The sequence below is a fragment of the Cyrtonyx montezumae genome, unplaced genomic scaffold, assembly GCF_038088225.1.
Source record: "Cyrtonyx montezumae isolate F1298 unplaced genomic scaffold, pur_monq_1.0 scaffold_8, whole genome shotgun sequence".
Taxonomy (NCBI): Eukaryota; Metazoa; Chordata; class Aves; order Galliformes; family Odontophoridae; genus Cyrtonyx; species Cyrtonyx montezumae.
Window position 1 is genome coordinate 21,993,804 of NW_027072089.1, and position 18,421 is coordinate 22,012,224.

Consider the following 18,421-nt stretch of genomic DNA (forward strand, 5'->3'; position numbering starts at 1 on the left):
AATTTATGAAGTTCCCTTTATACATTTAGCAAATGGTAAAGCTGAAAATTACACTCAGGATGTGTAATTTCGTAAATGTTTGATGGAAACGGTACCTTAATCAACCAGTTAAACACAGAAAATGTGGAAAAATATATATAATGTCAAGTAACAGAATAAATGTCAACTATATAAAATATCAACTAGATTCAGTTTGAAGGCACTTAAATAAAAGCAATGCAGTATTCAAAGAAGATAATGGCCTAGGTTCTTAACCATTAATGCTTCATTCTGTATGGAATGAAAGGAATCACAAGTCACCTTAGTCAAGCCTAAGGAATACAAAAAAATAAGCTTGTCAGCTTAGTGTATTTTTTGTACATTGCTTGTGTTCAGTACCTGAAGGCTGCCTATGTGAAAACTGGAAAGGGACTTTTTGTATGGGCAGGTTGGGACAGGACAAGGGGAAACTGTTTTAAACTGGAAGAGGGTAGACTTAGACTTAGATATTAGGAAGGAATTCTTTACTGTGAGGGTGGTGACAGTGGCACAGGTTGCCCAGCAAGGCTGTAGATGCTCCCTCCCTGGAAGCATTCAAGGCCAGGCTGGATGGAGCTGTGACAACTTGAGGTGAGGGGAGGTGTCCCTGCCTACAGCAGGGGGTTGGAACTAGGTGATCTTAAAGGTCCCGTCCAACCCAAACCATTCTGTGATGCTATGTAAGTTTAAATGAACATGACTACAGTATTCGAACATTGGAGCCTCTTTAACCTGGGATTCTATTTAAATTTTTCATTTTCTAGCTACTGTAACTTTGCATTTTCAGCAAGTTAACGTTCTGTTCTTTGAGATAGGTTACTTGTAGAACACACTGCATACGTTAGTAACAACTCTTGCTCCTGCTGGAATTTTAAAAATACAGCTACAGTGAAGTTCTTGATTAATAACACAAATGCCTTTATGTAAGAAGATCTTTTCTGTTTGCCAGTCAGTTAAGATGTTTAGAACAGTTTTGTTATGTCTCTTCATTCTTAGCATCTATATTTCTTCGTCCTCATCTTCATCTTCCTCCTCTTCTTCTTCCTCTTCATTTTTCCTCGTTGTACTGCTAGAAATCTAAAATGAAAATCCAACACAAGTACATTTTTAATCATAGAAAAAAAACCCTTCTCTGTTGGCATTTAACATCAGAATATTTGTGTGGTGGCTTTTTTGGTGCTGTTGTTTAGCCCTTAATCCTGCAACTTACAGTAAAATGCACAATGCCAGCAGAAAGATAACAAGGCACAAAATACAAAAACAATAAATGGGTCTTAAAAGCTTAACATTCCCAGCATCATAAGAGCTACTTATATGATAAGGAAAACTGCTGATTGAATTAACATTAAAAACTGCTGCTGGTTTTTAAGTCAGTTCCTTGCTAGGTTGGCTGCCTAGATAGCAGGCTGAAGATGAGTGTAAGTGTGATCTTATCTTGAAGACATCAAACCTTTTCAGTCAAATGAGAAACTCAAAATTCTGCTGCTCTGTTTCTGACAAGTTTGGTTCCACCCCCCCCCCCCCCCCCCCCCCAAAAAAAAAAGCCCTACAAAAGAAACGTTGAACTCGACAGCTGTCCACGTCTTCTGGAACGCTGTTGAAAAACAGTTTCAGGTTCAGCAGTTTCCTGAGGGCAGCTGCAGCTCTAACATTTCCTGAGTTTTCTCACATGCAGTTGTATATACAAACTTAGAAACCTCAGCACTGAAGACCAAACTTTTTTCCCCAACACCCAATTTTAAAAGCCAGTTAGATGCTGACTTCTGAAATTTCATAGTTTGTACAGCAGCATATGTAACAAGCTTTTGTTGCGTACATAAACTATTTATTGAACTAATGAAAGCAGAAGAATCCTCAGTTGTGTTGATGCTCACAAAACACATCTAGTTTTAAACAAATACTTGGTTACAAATTTCTGAATGTAACAGGGAAATTGAGTTAATCATTAGATAGAACTGCGTTAACTTGAGTCTAAATTCCTAAAATAGCAGTGTTTCATTCGGTGAAAGAAGAAAGGCAACAATGCCAGTTTGTAATCTGAGATAAAGGAGTACTGCAGACTAAGCCTCTTAAGGTAGCTTCATTTCAACAGATAAATGGAAAAGGCTTGAAAATAAAGTCTTAAGAAATCCAGATGCTCTAGAAAGCAAAGAGCTTAACTCTTTTCTGAATGAAAGCTTCTGCTTTCCACTTCTTGCTGATTTTGGCTTTTTCTCCTTGCTAGTCATGCAGTGCTAAACACCGGTTAAAACATGTTGTTTCCTTTGCTGGCAGGTGCAAAACAGCTAGCTGTATGCTCAAGGATCAGTTCAGATTTTCTTTGTGGAAATAATCACTGAAAACTAGTTGCAGAAACAGAAATTAATTCCAGGATAGTATGAGCTAAATCCTCTGAAAAACTAATAAATTATTATTATAGGCACAGTTTTTTCCCCTTCTCTACAGCAAACTAGCAGTATTATTTACTGCTAGCAAACTAGCAGTATTATGAGGTGCTAAGGGATTTGATTTAGTAGTTGGGTAGGGATAGTGATAGGAGGATGGTTGGACTAGATGATCTTATAGGTCCTTTCCAACCTTATGAACCTATGAACCTATTTATATTGCTTTAAATCAAAAATTCCAAACTCATAGACAGTAAATGATGACTGGTGAAATCAAATAGTTGTGAAAAGTTGGAGAGAAGGATCTGCAGAAAGATTACACCAGTTACCTGAAGGTTTTCCTGAAAGCAGCGTGTTTTGCTAGTGGGATGTTTGGTGGTTTTAAAAGATTGCAGCCCCTAGTGTAATGCAAGGTGCTGATGCAAACAGTACTTGAGTCAAAAAAGGCAGCGTAGTTAGAGGGTACCGAACAGGATGTCTGTGTCTCTACTGCTCTCTAGTGACTGCCTTAAGCAAGGTATTCCACCACTCTATTTATTTTTTTTCTGCTATATGATCCTGTGGATACATTGCATAACAGAGTAAGATGGCATTGTGGTTCCCTCAAGGTCTAGGTGACTTCCCATTCCACTCAGATATAAGAATAATAAATAAAGAGAAATTAACAGCTGAAGGAGTTGTGGGAGAAAAGCTAAACTTGCACGTTAGTCAAAATAGAGCCTGTGCCATCTCTGTTCATGTTTACATTCACATTTCTTTCTAAAAGTTGAAACAGCTATTTCACCTAACATAATTACAAATGCTTCTGTAACACTGATAAAGTTTTATGGCACTGCAGGGAATTCTCAAGGATGCCTGCAATGGATTTTTGATGGCTTTCTCTGTCTTCAAAACGGAATGGTTGAGTAATTTCTGAAGTGACTTGAACCTGAAATGTGCTTGTTTGAAAGAGGAAGGGCAGCCTACTTAAAGTCAGAGTCGGTCATCATGCTCTGGAATACAGCTTGCTTTTATCTTTTCAGATGCCACAACTCTGTCTTTTGTCAACTGAGTAACTCAGCTGTAATGGTGATCCTTTAAGTTTTGAGAGCAGAGAAGGGGTAATGCAGAGTATGGAATCAAGAAAACTTTGCAGTGTTACACTACCAATGCATGGTTGTCCAAAGAAGAAAGGTGGGATGTGCACTTTATAAATTTGGCCATCTCTGTAACTGAAACACTACTAACAATCGGTTTAGCAATAAAAAAATAAATTAGTCATTTGGTGATGATATCTGCAAGTTCAGTATTGCAAACAACTGTAAAAGATTTTTGCAAGGTAGCAGTTCAAAAGCAATGACACTTGGTCCAGCTTCTTCTAATTGTTATCCTTCATCTGCTCTGAAGTTTCAGAGCGTTGGTCAGTGTTTTGCTTTGCTGCTAGGAGGTATCACTCGTCTGAATCAGGATGTGGTACAGAATCCACACTGAGATCTGGATACTGTGACTAGGAACATGCAAATGTCATTTAAAGAACATCACTTCTGTTTCCAAGAAGCTCCTAGGCCTTTGCACTGCAAGATGCCACAGTTTTGTTTATGAAAGAAATGGTATCATTTGGAAACAGCAGTTTCAAAAATAAATAATATTGCTTAAAAAGCTGATTTTGTATTTTTTCCTCAAAAAAATATTTTGAGGCTGCATGATACAAAACTTAGTATGATCTTCGTGCCCTAACTTTTTGACTGTCTTAAACTGATTAAAGGTAATGGATTAATGTACATTTACATTAGCTAAGGTTTTCCTTAAGATGTTTTCTTTATATACAGCCATCTACCATTTAATTTTTCTTTCTTACCTGTACTGTCTTCAGTGAAGATCTTAAGGAGCCGGTTCTTTGTAGGGGGAACTTGGAATTGGCACGAACTATGTCTAAGCGAGACTGATAGTCTGGTGGATAAAGTGAACTCCGAAAAACCTGTTCAGATGAAGAAAGCTGTTACGCTGGTACCATGATACAGCTTGCAAGTTAAGTTAACCACCACCAAATCTGACACTAATAAAAGTGCAGCACTGGACAATTAACCCTGCTCTAGATAGATGTATTAACTGCAGTTTGGAGTCTTTTTACCTTTTTTTCACCTTTTGCTGAACGAACAACCTTGCTTATCTTGAAACTTAAGTGGTCAAACTAACCATTCTTCAGATATCAGAGGGAATTTACAAAAATGAAATAATGGTTTCCCATCAACATATGGCCAGTTTCAGGCTAACCTAACCCAGCAACCCTAGCAGCTTCTCGCTTTCCATTTCTTGGTTCATCACAAGGAAATCCTTGCTGCCAGCCAGTTCATCGTGTAGCGCCTCCAAAATGTTCAAGCAGTGTGCAACAATTCTGGAAAACTCCAGAGCTCAGGGGAGAATGTGGAATCCATTATACTTAGAAATTCTTTCCAATAGCCAAAATGAGTATATGATAGGACTAAGCTCGATACCAAAAACAATAGAATAATTTGTGCAAGACTTTATTAGTAACAGGAAAGAAGGCAAGAATTATGGTAAGTCAGTATTTTCATGGAAAGTATATACTGTCAACAAGAACTCCAAAATTAGGTTAGAAATTTGGTTGTGAAAGGTAAAATACTGAGTTAAAGGATATTTTTAAAGTGGTATTATATACCACTTTAATTCTGAAACCAGAACAGCACAAAACTGCCCTGCATTCAGCTTCAGATAAAACAACTGAAAGATGAAAAAAATAGCAGGACTCAGAACAAAAATTAGATATTTTTAATGGAATAAATAGTCTTTAAATGATCTCATCAAGGCAGCATAACATTCTCTTACCATGTATCTATGCAGTAATATTCACTGCAGAAGTGTCCTTTAAAAACTGACTAGCTGAGCATGGAATAGCAATTAATTTAGGAAAAGTCTTTGATCTCTATTTTGTGGGAAAGATTAGACAATCAGTGTGGTTCTTGTCTGCTTCTAAACTGTTTATAAACCTGTGTCCTCACTGGAGAAATGCAAGAAATGGCTTAGTATAACTGAGAAGTTCTGGGAACTAGAAAATAATGTTGCATTTTTTGCATGAGACGTAAGTACTGCTGACGTGAGACCTGTCTTTCTGTAGTAAGTAAACTGAACAGCAAACCTTAATTGCTCTTACCTCTAAATCTTCGTTTTCATCAATATTCTGGATATTTTGGTAGGCAGCAGTATAAATCTCCAAAGCTTTCCCATGGAACAACATTTCAATAGTTATAAATTCAGAAAATATATTCTAAAAGGAAATGAAAATAAAAGTTGTCTTAATGCAATAAATATTTCTATTCAAAATGCCAGAAACTACTGAATTCTGTATGTGGTATCTGTATGAGACAAACATCTGCGCAGTACTTCGTTCTTCTAAGAAGTGGTCAGACCTGATTTTCAGAAATTATGTGTCTGTCATCTATCCAGTCATGATTTCATACTAAGTTCTGAGGAAGCACTCTAACACTGAAGGTAAGAGTTAAGGAGTAAATACAACATCATGCTAGAAACTCAGCCAATTTTCTCTGCAGTCTAGTCACAACTATCCACTCACTGATAGGAATCTTTTTTAACTCAACAAATCAACAGTAAACTTTACACACATCTATTATTTTCAGGTAATTATGTTTCTGTAATAAAATATATAAAAAACCTCTTAGTGGTTGATATGGACAACACAATTTTTTCATATACCTAATGAACATCAAATACTGTTGTGTTTTTCTTTTCCCTCCCCAACACTTTTCCTATTTGCTATTTAATCTTAATAAAAACTCATTTTTGTTATTAAATCATACAATTTAAATGCTTTTCAATTACTGTAGTTTTTGGGACTTAAGCTACTTTATGTCTGAGATTTAAGAGGGAAATGGAAGCACTGATTATTTGCAGTCACAAAGTGTTTGGTGCTTTCTGCACTACAATAAACTACACAAATTGTGGCATAGATAAATTAATCATTTATTTTTTGCTGTTTGTTTGTCTTGCTGCTATTAATCCAGCCATTATAATAGGAAATGCAGCTACCAATGAAGTAGACTAAAGCAACTGTTAGAAACTGCAGACACTAAATCTTAACACAGTAAAACTCCCAATCCAAGAAACTAAGGATAACGAACTCATTTTCAAATTACAAAGTTCATGATGTTTAGATTATAAAATACTCATTACCATGAGTTTTGCATCTATGCAGGTGTAAATCTTGCTGAAGAGTAATTATAGTAAATGTTATTAAAGGAGAAGTGTGATGTTGTATTACACAGATATGGGAGCACACGTACTTTTATGTCCTTTATTTTCTGCTTCTCAAAATTATCAATGGTTTCCTCTAATTGCCGGGTTGTCCGCGTTGCATCCAGTGAAGCTCTCTGCAGTTCGCTTTCAGCCTGGTAAAGTGACACTAAGGTGAAATTAGTCCTATATTTGATACAAACTTATTTGCTATAATTACTATGAAACCTTTAAATACTGGTTTTCAAAATATTACACTTCTGAATTACTGGATATATAGCTTAAATAAAGATGTCTTTTATACTGTTGAGATTTTTATGTAAAACATGAATAAAAGCAACTCCAGGCAGTCAGGGAAGTCTTACTGTCCTGGCCCTCTCAATACTCATCTGCTAATAGAAGTGCTAATAAAGGAGAAGGCAGAAATGCAAAAGCTGGAGTGGTGGATGAGCACACAACATCACTTGATACCATTTTTAGATGCAAAAACATTTCATCTATTTTATAACGGTTTATATTAAAAAACATTTTATGTAATTATTTTATAAAAATATCTTAAACTGGGACTGGGAAAAGGTTGCATAAACCAAGTCCTAATGCATAAACAGCTTTTCTCATTATATTACTACAAAAAGCATTTAGGATGTGTTTTTTAATTAGATGCAATGAAACTGTATAATACGCACTGTACCACTTAAATAACAATATCAAAACTAATTTGGTTAAGTAATACACAGTCTGAGAACTCTACAACAAAAAAAAAAAAAGATGTAAAGTTCTAGGAGCTTGCACTTAAAAACTGCAATTATTTTATTTTCCATAAACTGCTGGTCAATTGTTTGCATCAAGGACTGGTCAAGTCTCTACTTAAATTCTAGGTCAGTGTATGGGAACTGTTGAATCACGGCCTGAACCACTGATGGATCACCTGAGGTGAGCACTGAGTCAGCCACAGCAGCACAGGTGAAGGCAATGCACTGTGTGACCAGAAGGGGTGGAGTCTGGCTCCACTTCTCCCAGACCCCATTTAAAGGCTGACCACCACTGGGGAAGGATCTCTTGTTGGAGATCCCTCCTTTGTGGAGTTTTTCCTTGCAACCCTCCATCCTCAAAGACAGGTGAGCGTTTCTCTTTATATTGATGGTCTCTTTTCCTTCTCAATAATCTTCCTAATTATACAATCTATAAATTATATCAGCTAACAATACCATTTAGTGTTACCCATTTTGTTCACCCTTTACAATCAGAATCTGTTCTATCATGGCATTTGGAAATGGTGTATGGATCAAGCAATTGTATCTTACCATCAAGGTGTAGAATTCTTTCCATTTCGCCAACATTGTACTTTGGGAACTTTTTTTTCTTAAATGTGAGTGCGCAGGCATGGAAATAGGCATCTCATACCCAATTTCTACAATCCAGCTTTTACAGTTTCATATACATTGAAAATATATGTATGCTGTGCTCTGTCACTTTTCTTTAAAATCTGCTAACCTTATACTATATACTACCAGCTTATCAACTTAAAACCATTTTGGTATGGAGGCTGTTTGAAGTCCGCATAGATACAATTCTGACATTACTTGCTATATAAAGCCAGTGGTGATAATGGTTTGTCAAGAGATTTTAAAGACCATTCAGTTCCACCCCTCCCCCAAGGGGAGGGCTGCCCACAGTCCCACCCAACCTGCCCTTGAACACCTCCAGACACGAGGCGCCCACAGTGTCTCTAGGCAGCCTGTGCCAGTGCCTCACCACCCTCTAAGTAAAGAATTTCTTCCTGTCCAATCTAAATCTATCCTCTTGTAGTTTAAAAGCATTACCCCTTTTAGCACTACACTCCCTGACAAAGATTCCATCCCCATCTCTCCTCTAGGCCCCGCTTTAGGTACTGTAAGGTCTGCTGCAGGCAGTGATCCTGATGGGGTCCCATGATGAGCAGGCCCTACCCTTCCTTTGATGTAGCCCCAGGATAGTATGTCAGGTCACAGGCTCATTTCCCTGTCTTGATTTTTTGCACAAGAGAGAAACAGTAAGAAAATACATTTTGTGCTTTCTCAGATACTATGGTGGCACTCTGTAATAAGTCAGCTGTTAAACCTAAGCAGCCATTACACATGCAAATGCAGTATGTTATTTTTATGATAATCAAATATAACTTCTTGAATCATCTTAAATAGACTGGCCAGATATACGCAGAAGCTTTGGAAAAGGAATTTTCTTTGACGGAGAGTGAAATGTTCAAACGTGAGGCACCTGCATAGTTTCCACAGCAGCAGTCTGATATTTTACTCTTCTGCAATACTCACCTGTGACTGGAAGTATTGGTTAAGGAAGCAAATGGCAAAATAATCAATAGGCATAAAAGTAGCTGTTTCCACTTCTATGTGTTATATGCTGTGAAACATTTACCTCAGGTATTTAACAGACTTGGCAGGTGTTATTAAGATCTGAAGCTTCCTGTTATGAGACATTACTTCCAGGTTATTTAAAACTTTCTTAACAGTTTGTTACAGAATTCAAATGTTATAGGCTGAAGTATTTCAGGACAACCGTTCCTCTTGGAATGAGGGTTATTTACATATTTTTACTTCAGACAACCTGTGTAGACTGTTTTTTGGGGAAAAAAGTTTTGATTTAAAAAATGTGATTTTATATGAAAAGAAATGTATTTAGCATGGGTTTTCTTTGCAAAGCTGAGCTACTCTCATGGTTTGTAAGATGGACTTGAAGTCTGGAGCAAGTACAATTCCTTTGCTATTTGTGGCCAAAGTTGTTAGCTGCTGAAATATGACAGTTGTGCATGAAGAACAGAACCACCGCTGGAGCCTAAGAGCTGTGCTATCATTGAACATGATGAAACCTCACAGATCTAAAAGCTGGCCTGCATGCATCCTCAAAAGCAACTGAAAGTTTTCCAGCCCAACTGAAATGAAACAGATGTTGGCAAGAGGGTGAGGGATTGAAACTAAGCTCACCTAACAAGTGCTCTAAAATTTGTTAGCTGGGGCCTGGGTAGCATGGCAGAGAAGCTGACTAAAGCACCACAAAAGAAAGACTAAACAACAGATACTGTGCATGGCCTCAGTAGAAAAGACTGAGACAAGACACTACATGCAAAATGTAACAAGCTCTTCTCAGTCTGCACTTGTTTGAATGCACTGTACTCACTTCTCACCAGAATTTATCATAGGACTGCCACATAACTTATTCAACTGCAGTGTTCTTTTCTGTCTCAAGGCAAAGAGTGTTTATAGTGCTGAGTCTCTCCTTGGCACACAGAACCCTCACAAAGTTGCATGGTATTTTCCTGCTCCCAGTAGTTCTTAGGCATTTTCTGCTGATCACTTTAAATGCAAATACATGGTATTTTGTATGCATATACCTTTGGGCATATATGAAAATAGACTTAAGCTTTCAAGCAAAATCTTAATTACAAAAACACAGGTGTTACAATAAGCTGGGCCATGAAAGGGCATTTAGAAGTGCAACAAGACAAGAAAAAAGTCATTTGCCAGCCATCTATGAAACTAAATATGAATTAGTACAAGAGACAAGAAAAAGGCAACTGCTTCCTTGCAAGGATAATGTTTTACTGTTAAAATTTACTATCTTAATCTTACTGGAAGAGAGCTCTTCACTGTGGCTCAAGTTCCAATCATACAGCTGGCACCCATGTCACATGAGGAACTCTGATTAGTCATTACTTGATTTAGCTGATTTGATTAGAAATTAACAGAAATTCCTTGGCAGAGAGACAAACAGAATGTGGCTGTCCTGGGTGGCATTTGACCATCACAATAATTTCTCTCCTTCTGCAGTACTGTGCCCCACTTGCTAGAAAGATGCTAATTTGAGATAAGTAGATGGAACCCTACAAAGAATACCACTGTTGTACTGTGCAGTCCTGAGTCCAACTTCAGAGCATAAGAAAAACAGGACATGGTAATGAACTTAAATGCTGTATCATAATATAGGAGCTAAACTAGGATCACCTCCAAGATTTTTATTCCGTCATTCACTAGATTCTAATTGTTTTGTAATTTACAACTACCGTAAAGTTTTATTAGAAATGCAGTAGAGGCTTAGTTTTTCCCTGGAATATACTGGGAAGGGTCACCAGTCTCTCGAGAGGAAGAGCAGTCTGATTTGATCAGAATTAGCAGAATTCCAACTTTTCTGATCGCACATCATCTCACATCTAGAGGACATTCATATCCTGCCTAGCTACGAGGAAGAACTACCAAAATTACAGAAAAAAGAAAGCAAGAACTGCACAGATGTAAAAAGGTATCTACTTATTTTTCAAAGCCCATCACTACCTCAGATGTAGTCTCTGCTTACCTCTCCTGCATAAACACATCTGCTGCAATTACTTTTTTTAATCAAACAGATCTGATAACAAAGCAACTATTATATGCTATAACTTATTATTAACAAGTTTAATTACTTCGGTTCAAAGTCAACATAGGCCCTTGAAATTCCATATACCAAACAGTCCCTCTAAAAAGCATTCTTCTATTACGTTCTAAATACATCCTAAATACTTTAATTCCTGGAAAATTAAGAAATAGATTCTTATAGTCACTAGGAATAAAGGATACAATAATGTGCCGATCTGATGGGTTCCGCTGACGTGTCTTTTCCAGTTGAGATAATTGCTTGGCTTCTCGATTCTTTGCTGTTAAAGTTGCTTTAAGATCATCCTAGAAATGAAGACATTTCAGACATGTTGAAACAGATCTAGGAAAATGTGAAATATTTTTATTCATATGAGGAGTCTCTAGAAAACATTAACAAAACTGGTTTAAACCAAACCATATTTTACTGAACTTATCCTACAATTTAAAAAGTAAAGAAATTTATGACTTTTCAGAGAAAGAACAGTAGGCAGCCAAAAGCTAAGGTCCTGGAAGCATTCACAAGACAAGCTCATTCTATTTGAGCAACAGAATCAAGTTAGCATATAGAAATAAAAAGCAACATCAGTAAGAAGAACAACAAACAAAACCAAACAACAACAAACCCCAGGCAGCGGTCAGTATGAAGTACAAGTTATGAAGAAAACTGCTACAAAGAGCTTAAGATGACATAGCAAATACATGGCTGAAATGGTAAACTAGCTACATATTTGTATATGAAGTAAAGTACTTAATTACATTTTGAACAAAGTACATCCTAGTTACAATGTAGCTGGAGATGAAAGTTGATCGCAGAATGGTTTGGGTTGGAAGAGACCCTTAAGATCACCTAGTTCCACCCTCCTGCTATAGGCAGGGACACCTCCCTCTAGAGCAGGCTGTCACAGCCCCATCCAGCCTTCCACTGCTTCCAGGGAGGGGGCATCCACAGCTTAACTGGGCAATCTGTGCCAGTGTCTCACCACCCTCACAGTAAAGAATATCTTCCTAACATCTAGGATAAATCTACCCTCTTCCAGTTTAAGACCACTTCCCTTTGTCCTGTTGCTACCTGCCCTTCTAAGAATTCCTTCTCCAGTACAGTCCCTCCTCCTTGATATAGTACAAGGCTTATTATTAAGAAACACACAGTACATCATCAGCCTTGAGTCAGCATCACAATATGCACTTTCCTCCTACTTTCTACCCTTGTTGCACATTAATGTCTTTCTGTATATTATTGCCATTTTTCATTGTCTTTAGCGACAGAGCTGATTTGTCATAATGAAAACAACCACACCTTTAGTCTATCGAAACTAATTTTGCTTCTGTTCCAAGTTACAGCACCTTTAATGTCATCTGAAAGACTCCTGGAAAGGGCTTTCTCTTTTTTGAAAATCATGCCACTACAAGAAAAGCAATAATAAAGAGCTTTTTAAATTATTTACATTTTAAAAGAAAGACACAAAAAAGTAAGAGGGAAAAATATACTTCTGCCATAGAGCACAGCCATTTCATGTCTAATAACGGCTGAATGTCTGGTGTTACTATGCAAGAGGACTGGGCCCTTTTTCCTGCAGTGACTGTTAGGCCCATTTGAACTACTCAGTCAGAGTTAACTCTTGGCTCAAAGGGCTCTGACAGTCATCCTAAGTATGCTTAGGAATGGGAAGGAAAACATTATTTATGATTATGAAATTCAGTATTTTTTTTTCTAGCACACAGTGGCTTTAAAAATGTGTAAAGGGGCTGACTGCACCGTTACTTTCTCCACTCCAGTTCTTAGTATCAAGAACAGACAACAAACGTACTTCTTTCTTTGTGTTAGCCAGAGACTGACAAAGATTTGGTGATAGTGTGGTGGTGATACATGGATGTTTTGAATGTACAAGTATGTAGTTACGTGTGTAATACCTGAGATGTTGAGAAGATGAAAAGGGAGAAGAGACATAGAAACATTCAAAAAGTAGGATCATGTTAGTATGGTGAAAGAAGTAGCTGTCTAGCTTAATGAAAATAATGATAAACTGTTTTTATTAGCATCTAAATACCTTCATCTAGAAAATCAAGTATCACAGAGCTCTTTAATCTCAGTGGAACATAAAACAGGCACCAGAGATTTGGAAAAATCTTTCATTTAAAATAAACCACCATAAGCCTCAACAAACCAGTCACTAAATATCACAGTCACACATTCTCCTCCAGTGTCTTCAAACCAAGACTGGATGCATTTTTGGAAAAACGTGCTTTAATTACATCCAAGGGGAAATGAGATGGAATGTAATCATCAGTGAGATAAAGGAATTGCAGAGTAATAAGTCATTCATAGTTCCTCTGGATTAAACCATGAATTCAAGTGATACCAAGAACTCTGTTCAGCCATCTCATTTCAGACCATACAGAAGTACAGTTACAGCCACCAGACAGAGCTGGCAGATCCTTGTCACTGTACAGTTACCTGCCTCATCCACTGAAGTTAGTAAAGCAAACCAGTTCTGCAGGTGGATCACTTTTTTTTTTTATGATGTCCTGTTTTATACAGATAAAGGGAACCAGGAAGAGAGTTGCCAAAAAGCAGAAAATGAAGACTGATGGGTAGGACAATGAAACAGAAACAAATGCTAAGCTGAAGATGGATTATGAGCCAAGACCACTAAACTAGCTTCCACTGTGGCTGCCAAACCCTGTTCCAAATTCAAGAGAGTAAAAGTGTAAACATCTCATTCAAACAAATCTACTGCATTAGCAGTTAAAAGACAAATGTACTCTGACTGACCTGGATCTCCTTAAAGCATTTATTATCATCGGAAATACCAGCAGTTATTTTTAGATACAGGATAAAAGTAGTTTGTGTATCCCTTTGAACAGATTCAACACAAACACCCTGTTTTTAAGGAGTACCACAGTGATACATTACACCAGGTTTACTTAATCCGTGAAGGTTAAGGGGCCATATAGCTAACACTCTGTGCTAGTTTTACACGAGTGACAAACTTCATTTTATCACTAAAAAACACCTCGCTATTTGAAGACAATAAAAGACCAGCTGGGTAAAGTCTCAACCAAAGTCTTTAAAAACGATCAATAAAAAAAATGAATTAATGGTCCACATCTTCAGTAAGATCTCTTAGTTCAAAGCTATCTTACTGCATCACTTTTATGGTTCAGGAACGCTCCTGGACTCCTCTCTATAGCAAAGATAAACTTTATGTAATGCTTCCTAGCATTGAGTGGCAAAGATGACAGGGATGACCTGGCTTCAGCTGGTTCTGCACCCAGCACACGCTGGCTATCAGTGGCAATGCAGGATGTCTCAAGGCAGTGTTTCAATGCTTCTCAAGCAGCAAGCGCTGGTGCAACATTCTGCATGACTCCTTTGCAATGCTGTTACCACAGGCACAAGAAACTGGTCTCTCACCTTCAAAATTTACAACGTATAGAATACTCAGTCAAGTAGGTCTCACCAACTGTGATTCAGTGTGAGTATTATGATATTAAATTCTAGAATCAAGACTCTGTAGTCTACAGCCTTTCCAAGGACCACTCGAGTGCAGGACATATCTTTGTAATGCCAAGTGACAGCTGTACAGTATAGCAAACACTGTGCTTGCTTCTTCACCACATGAAAATGATACAAGAACAATAATGTATGAAAAACACTGCAGTCTGAGATGCAATGGCACAGTGTGCTCAGATTAACTGTACTGAAAATACTTCTAGGATTCTTGTACCTAAAGCACTATCTTAGTATCCATCATTTGACTTTTCTATTTAAATACACTGTGATAGAGATATACATGTCTGTAAGGGCAGCTATTTTGATCCCTTATATATGCTGTTTCCAGAATATAGGGAATGAAGAGATCTCACTTCTTTGTGTATCTTCATGGTCATCTCGATGAAATCATAGGATGGAGATAGATTCCCATTGCTAACTACTTGGCACTTTCAGAACAGGTTTTCTATGTAATGGGCATCAACACAGAATGCAATTCTGAGTTAGTGAAGCTGTTAAACACAGCATATATTTGACTAAGAGACAAAAATAGATGTAATTCACCTTTTGGAAGTCTGAATAATAATAAAACAAGAATGGCATTATTTATAAAGAAAACATTTTCCACCTGAACTTGCTCTATGCAGGAAGCTTCTCACTATTCCAATATTCTTTTTTCATAGAAAAAAGCCCAAGCAAACGGGCTCCAAGAGTTGTAATATCCCTGACCTCACATCAGACATTATTCCTCCATCACACAGATGTTTCAATTCAGATGCATTCTTCTATGATTTTTTAGTTATATTGGCTAGTGCAACACCAAAAAACAACAATAAATCAAAACCACTCTCCCATCACAAAGTAGATATTCTCAATGGAGTGGCCAGAACACCACTGTGTACTTTGTGAGGAAAAGCATGTGTGACTTACCCTTTTCAGTTTCACTATAGTCCCATAACTTTTCAGAGGCTCAACAACTTTGGCTTCAAGCCTGTCAACCTACAAAAGAAAACACGAGGCCACTAAAATCACCTGCGTGCACAGTGTACAGAAACAATAAAACAAAATTAAAACTTATAAAACAAACCAACTAGCCAATCAACCTCATTACACTATCCACATCCTTGAATTTCTTATTACTTCTTAAAAATCCAGCCCTAAGTACACCGTAAAAAAACAACACAGAACTATAAATACGAATTTTCTATGCCCTTCTGAAAGAATAGATATGCACATCAAAATTTATTTCGATCAAGCATATGTAAACAAATTCTTTTTCCTTAGATCTCAGCATTTCAAATTCTGGATCCTTAAACTGTAACAGTGACAGCCCTGCACATGCATTTAAAGATTTACAGGCAGCACAAACCACTTTTCATGCATCTAGCAGAACTGTGGCCATACTGATACATGTTGTCCAAGATGGTACATTAAGCTCTGAAACACAGCCTTACAGATACCTACAGTGGTCCTCGACAGCACCTCAGATTGGCTGTCAGAGTGAAAGATTCTCTTCCATACTGCTTCTGGTCACACATTCAACTATAGGAAAATGTTGCTACACAATTAACATAACAAAACTAACCACACAAACACAAAAACCACCACTTTACTAATATTTAATCATTATCTGAAATCTGAGACCAGTGAAAGACTTGCTCTATTTCAAACTATATATAAACACTCACATGCATAGTTTTCATTGACTTCGACAGGATTAATTACAGGCAGTTTTCACTAAAGTTATTAGCACAGTAAACTATAAATGATTTGGCAGCTTCTCTCGATCTGTCACTAATATATTTAAAAGCAGTTTCTTCCATGTTTCTCTTACGATTACAGAGCATATTTTTCCCCTTTTAGTCACAGATAAGTAACTGCAAAGTTCAGATGGCAAACGCAACATGTACAGCTTTCATTTTGTACCTCTGCCTGGCGATAATCCTGAAGTCTGGAAAATTCATCTGCAAAGTTTTTCAGTCCAACTTTTAAGTTTGGTGTCTCTGTGGCTGCATATGCATATATTTCATTTACTAGAAGATCTGCTTTGTCTCGTAGTCTGGCAGTTTTACGTACATATCCAGCAAATATTTGGCACAATTCACCAAAATGTTTTTCCACATTTGAAACAGCATCTTGTATTTGTCTAGTTTGATTGTCCCTAGATACCAAAGAAAATGAAAAATAAGAAGAAGGAGAAAAATGTTTACAGCACATACAGCATAAAAGCTATACAATTATACTGTGAATAATTTATATATGATTTGGGTATCTCGTTTTACTGTTAAGCACAGGCCTACTCGTAAAAAATGTACTGTTCTAATGTAACGTTCTAATGGAATGCATTCTTATGAATAACAAAATAAATCACAGAAGCATAGAACGGCCTGGGTTGAAAAAGGACCTCAAAGATCATCTAGTTTCAAACCCTCTGCTGTGGATAGGGTCGCCAACCACTAGAGCAGGCTGCCCAGAGCCACATCCAGCCTTGCCTTGAATGCCTCCAGGGATGGGGCATCCACAACCCCTCTGGGCAGCCTGTTCCAGTGCATCACCACCCTCTGAGTGAAAAATAAAGCAGGATTTGTACTTACATCCAACAGGGAAAAAATAATAATCAGAAAAGTCATCTCAGAAGCCTTCCCACTGCAGTTCAACAGCAAAGTTTGGGATTGCTCTTACTGATAAAACAGCACTAGCGTCCGCAGGTCTCAAACGAGACAGGGTTACACGGCTTATTGCAGGACTCTGTAATCTATATGGACAAGCGAAGGGTTGAGGAAGAAAAGTAATTCTGAGCTCCAATGCAGTCAGTTTAGACAAAGTACGCCTTTCTACTGAAAAAGTACCGCTACGGGGAGAAAGCAAGCTGCTTCAGAGCAAGCTACGTAAAAAGACACTTCAAAGGAGAGCTCGTGCTTTCATATTAACAAATAAATCCAAGTTACTTAGCCCTTCAGGACGCGGTTGAACACAGAACCGTTTTTATAGGAGAGATTTCAGCGCGGGCAGCTCCGCCATGCGGACCGAACCGGGGCCTTCACCCAACGGGGACAGACGGACAGAGACCCCGCGGCCAGACCTCAGCTGCCCACCACAGGGATCGGGACCTCACCTTCCCCCTCCCGCGGCCCCGGGCCCCGCCCGCCGTTACCTGGCGTCCAGCCCGCGGCCCAGCATCATCATGGCGGCGGCGGCCCGGCGGGAAGGAGGCGGGGTCGGCGTGCGCTCGGTTTCCTTGGACACTCACCAACGCCCGCCCCGCCCCGCATTCATTCCTCCGGGCTGGCGGGGTTCAGCTGAGAGGAGGGTGCTCACACCGCCCTGCCCCTCAGGGTGGGCGGGGACGGGGGAGGAATAGCATGGGTCACCAAGAGGGGTCTGAAAAACACTGAAGAACGAGCGGAGCGCTCTGTGTGACACTGCTCTGCTGGGTGCTCAGGGACTGTGGGCATTGTCCCGGCTCAGGGCTGGAGAAATATCAGCTGTTTCCTGAAGATCTGACCGCTATTCAGCAGCAGGCTTGAGATGAGAGACTAAAATTTATTGATAAGACAACACGCTGGTAATAATAAATTCCTTAAATGATTTAGCTAATAATTACATCACCATTTACGTGAAACTCCATCATTCTTTACTCAGTAGTGATTTTTGAACTTATCGCTTTCAGATCTTCTGATTGGACACAATTACAATCACTCTACATATTATCAGAATGCAATACCATAGGTCTCTGCCCTCCCCTGTCATACCAAGGCTGGAAATCATGCCTCCTTTTCTCTGCCCAACCTCCTACAGAAAAAAAGACCCATCCTTAATTTTTTTTACTTTTCCATTGGTCCTCATTTTGCTATATACGCACTCAAATTTGCTGG

The 18,421-nt window shown here is 38.3% G+C and overlaps 1 protein-coding gene across 2 annotated transcripts; it reads right to left on the reverse strand.

The window, feature by feature from the left end:
- Positions 1-844: 844 nt before the first annotated feature.
- Positions 845-17,786, reverse strand: CIBAR1 (CBY1 interacting BAR domain containing 1). Of its 2 annotated transcripts, XM_065752460.1 has the most exons (9): positions 17,701-17,786; positions 16,473-16,707; positions 15,477-15,545; positions 11,255-11,356; positions 8,960-8,965; positions 6,701-6,805; positions 5,554-5,667; positions 4,240-4,359; positions 845-1,095 (listed from the first exon to the last, which is right to left on the reverse strand). In XM_065752460.1, the coding sequence occupies exons 1-9, from the start codon at positions 17,730-17,732 to the stop codon at positions 1,018-1,020; spliced, it is 861 nt and encodes a 286-aa protein (XP_065608532.1). In that variant the 5' UTR covers positions 17,733-17,786; the 3' UTR covers positions 845-1,017. The 2 variants fall into 2 exon arrangements, with proteins under 2 accessions (XP_065608532.1, XP_065608533.1); XM_065752461.1 differs by lacking the exon at positions 8,960-8,965.
- Between the last annotated feature and the right edge of the window lie 635 nt (positions 17,787-18,421).

Coding starts and splice junctions, on each gene's coding strand:
- CIBAR1 (XM_065752460.1), bottom strand. CDS start 17,732: ATGATGATGCTGGGCCGCGGGCTGGACGCCAG. Junction 16,708..17,700: donor GGCCGCGGGCTGGACGCCAG/GTAACGGCGGGC, acceptor TTTGGTATCTAG/GGACAATCAAACTAGACAAA. Junction 11,357..15,476: donor CTATAGTGAAACTGAAAAGG/GTAAGTCACACA, acceptor CTTCATTTCTAG/GATGATCTTAAAGCAACTTT.